This window comes from Penaeus chinensis, chromosome 4 (assembly GCF_019202785.1).
Source record: "Penaeus chinensis breed Huanghai No. 1 chromosome 4, ASM1920278v2, whole genome shotgun sequence".
Lineage (NCBI taxonomy): Eukaryota > Metazoa > Arthropoda > Malacostraca > Decapoda > Penaeidae > Penaeus > Penaeus chinensis.
In genome coordinates, this window is record NC_061822.1 from 42,806,619 (window position 1) to 42,809,118 (window position 2,500).

General features: G+C 35.3%; 1 protein-coding gene across 3 annotated transcripts in view; it reads right to left on the reverse strand.

Moving 5' to 3' along the window:
• Nucleotides 1-2,500, reverse strand: part of LOC125025153 (ATP-binding cassette sub-family B member 10, mitochondrial-like) — a 16,305-nt gene that overhangs the window by 12,517 nt on the left and 1,288 nt on the right. For all 3 annotated transcript variants that reach the window (XM_047613126.1, XM_047613128.1, XM_047613127.1), the window contains 2 exons: nt 2,353-2,489; nt 1,703-1,808 (listed from right to left, as the gene is read on the reverse strand). In XM_047613126.1, the coding sequence (XP_047469082.1) occupies nt 1,703-1,808; nt 2,353-2,481 (235 nt within the window). In that variant the 5' untranslated portion in view covers nt 2,482-2,489. The remainder of the gene's footprint in view (nt 1-1,702; nt 1,809-2,352; nt 2,490-2,500) is intronic.

Consider the following 2,500-nt stretch of genomic DNA (forward strand, 5'->3'; position numbering starts at 1 on the left):
TGTATGTATGTATGTATGCATGAATGCATGTATGCATGTATGCATGTATGCATGTATTATTGTATGTATGTATGTATGAATTAATGTATGTATATATGTATTCATGTATGTATGAATGCAAACATATAAGAATGTAAGAATGTATGAATGCACACACACACACACACACACACACACACACACACACACACACACACACACACACACACACACACACAATCACACACACACACACACACACACACACACACACACACACACACACACACACACACACACACACACACACACACACACACACACACACTCACACACACACACACACTCACACACACACACACACACACACACACACACACACACACACACACACACACACACACACACACACACACAGACACACGAGCATGCATGAATGTACGTACACATATATGCGCGCGTGCACACACACACACACACACACACACACACACACACACACACACACACACACACACACACACACACACACACACACACACACACACACACACACACATAAATATGTATAAATATTTGTATTTATGCTTGTATGTATTTCAAAATACATGCATGCATGTCTATATGCAAGTCCTTATGTATGCATATATGGATCTCTTTACATGTCCATATGCATGTATGTGTATACAATATGTATTGTAGAGAATGAATGTATGTATGTATGCATGTATTTCAGTATGTATGTATGCATTTATGTTGACATGTATGTATGACATCATATGTCTTACCACATTTATGATAATCACACAATACTGTATATCCATCTCCAGTAACTTTACATAGCATATTTTTTTTTTTGTCATTCAAATGGCCCAATCACGAGAGACACTGAACACTTCTCTGTCAAACGAGTGAAACTTTTTTATTTCTGAAAGAATTCACTAATCTTCAATATATTATCTTACATTTTGTTTAATTATTTATTATTTTTTTCCATTTGCAGTAACTAGTGCTGTACAAGTAATAACAAATAGTTTCCCATTAACACTTAACAATCCCAGTCACCTTTAATTTTAAACCTCAGTCACTTCCAGGTAGGTGGTTGTGTAAATTGATTGCAACAGAAATTACACTTTTAACGGCCACTGCTTCATGCACCTAATTGCACTATGTTGTTGCCAGATGCACAAAATGGTGATCTGCTTCTATAAGATTAATACATTACTATCATTTCGGAAAGAAATAACACATTTCTGGACACAATTCACTGTGCATCTACATGTTCTTTATTATTTCAGATACTCTCACTGTGCTTCAAGGCAGTGAATGACAAGCTGATGCTGGGCCTCAGCTGTAATACTGAAGATATGAAACTAAAGTCACTGCTGGTTTATAATGCTAAAAAGTTATGTTCACTGAAGGGTGTACACAAGTCTGCCAGTGGTGTGGATGACCAACACCAAAGTTTGAATCAAGTCTGCTGTGGCTTAAAATTATCTCATGACCTACTATAACTCTTTGTTACCTGTTACATTGGAGACAAAAACGTCTTCTATAAAGATTAGATTACTTTTGTAGATGAGACAACAATGAGCAAGCATTAAACTCCATCTACACTATCAACTACATATATAGACATCTCAAAATAAAATAAAATGCACTTATCATGAGCCATTATGCAGCTACTCAATTCTAACACAAACCAATTTCATTAGACACATACCTGTACTCAACAGTGATATCTGGTAGAGCTGATTGCACGGAAAGTACTTATGTTGAGACTTCTTCCCTTTCAAAGAGCTGCTGACTCCATACTGTTTAATACAGACCTGAAGTAATATCATCATATAAGATATTGTATATAATCATCAAACTGTGTGATTTATAACAAAATGACCATTATACTTATTTTTGTCTAAATATGATTATATTTCAATTAATGGACAGATGAACTAAGTAACAATAACAATAATAAAAAAACAGCAGACAGAGAAAAAAAGAAAGATTTTTTTTTTTTTTTTTTTCAAAAACTACCTTCTCTAGCAGAAGCAAGAGTAAAATGTTTAGAAGATCCCTGACCTATACTACTGGTGCTTTGGCAAAGACAGTAAACCTCCAACATAGACACTCTTACAAGATATAGCTGGTAATTAAGAGTCAAATAATAAGCTAGCCTATGTAGTAGAGGTTTACTGACCTTGTTGGAGCAAACAACCCACTATCATGTTTGACTTCTGTGAGTTTCAAGTGATTAGAACAAAGCCAATATAATGAAGAAAAAAAAATCCTCTTCACAACAAGTATTTTCAAAACATTTGCTGAAACAAAAAACTTTAAATAATGATAAATCAAATATAAAAATAATCTTATTACCCCGTTAACACTGCCAACCCTCAGGAATGGGAGCCAGCTTTGTCGAAGAGCCAACAGAACAGTAGAGTCTAAGGCACAGACAGGAAATGATGTACCTCTGCATCCTACCAATGACAGCAGCCTTGCCATTGCTAATCCTGCATGAAAA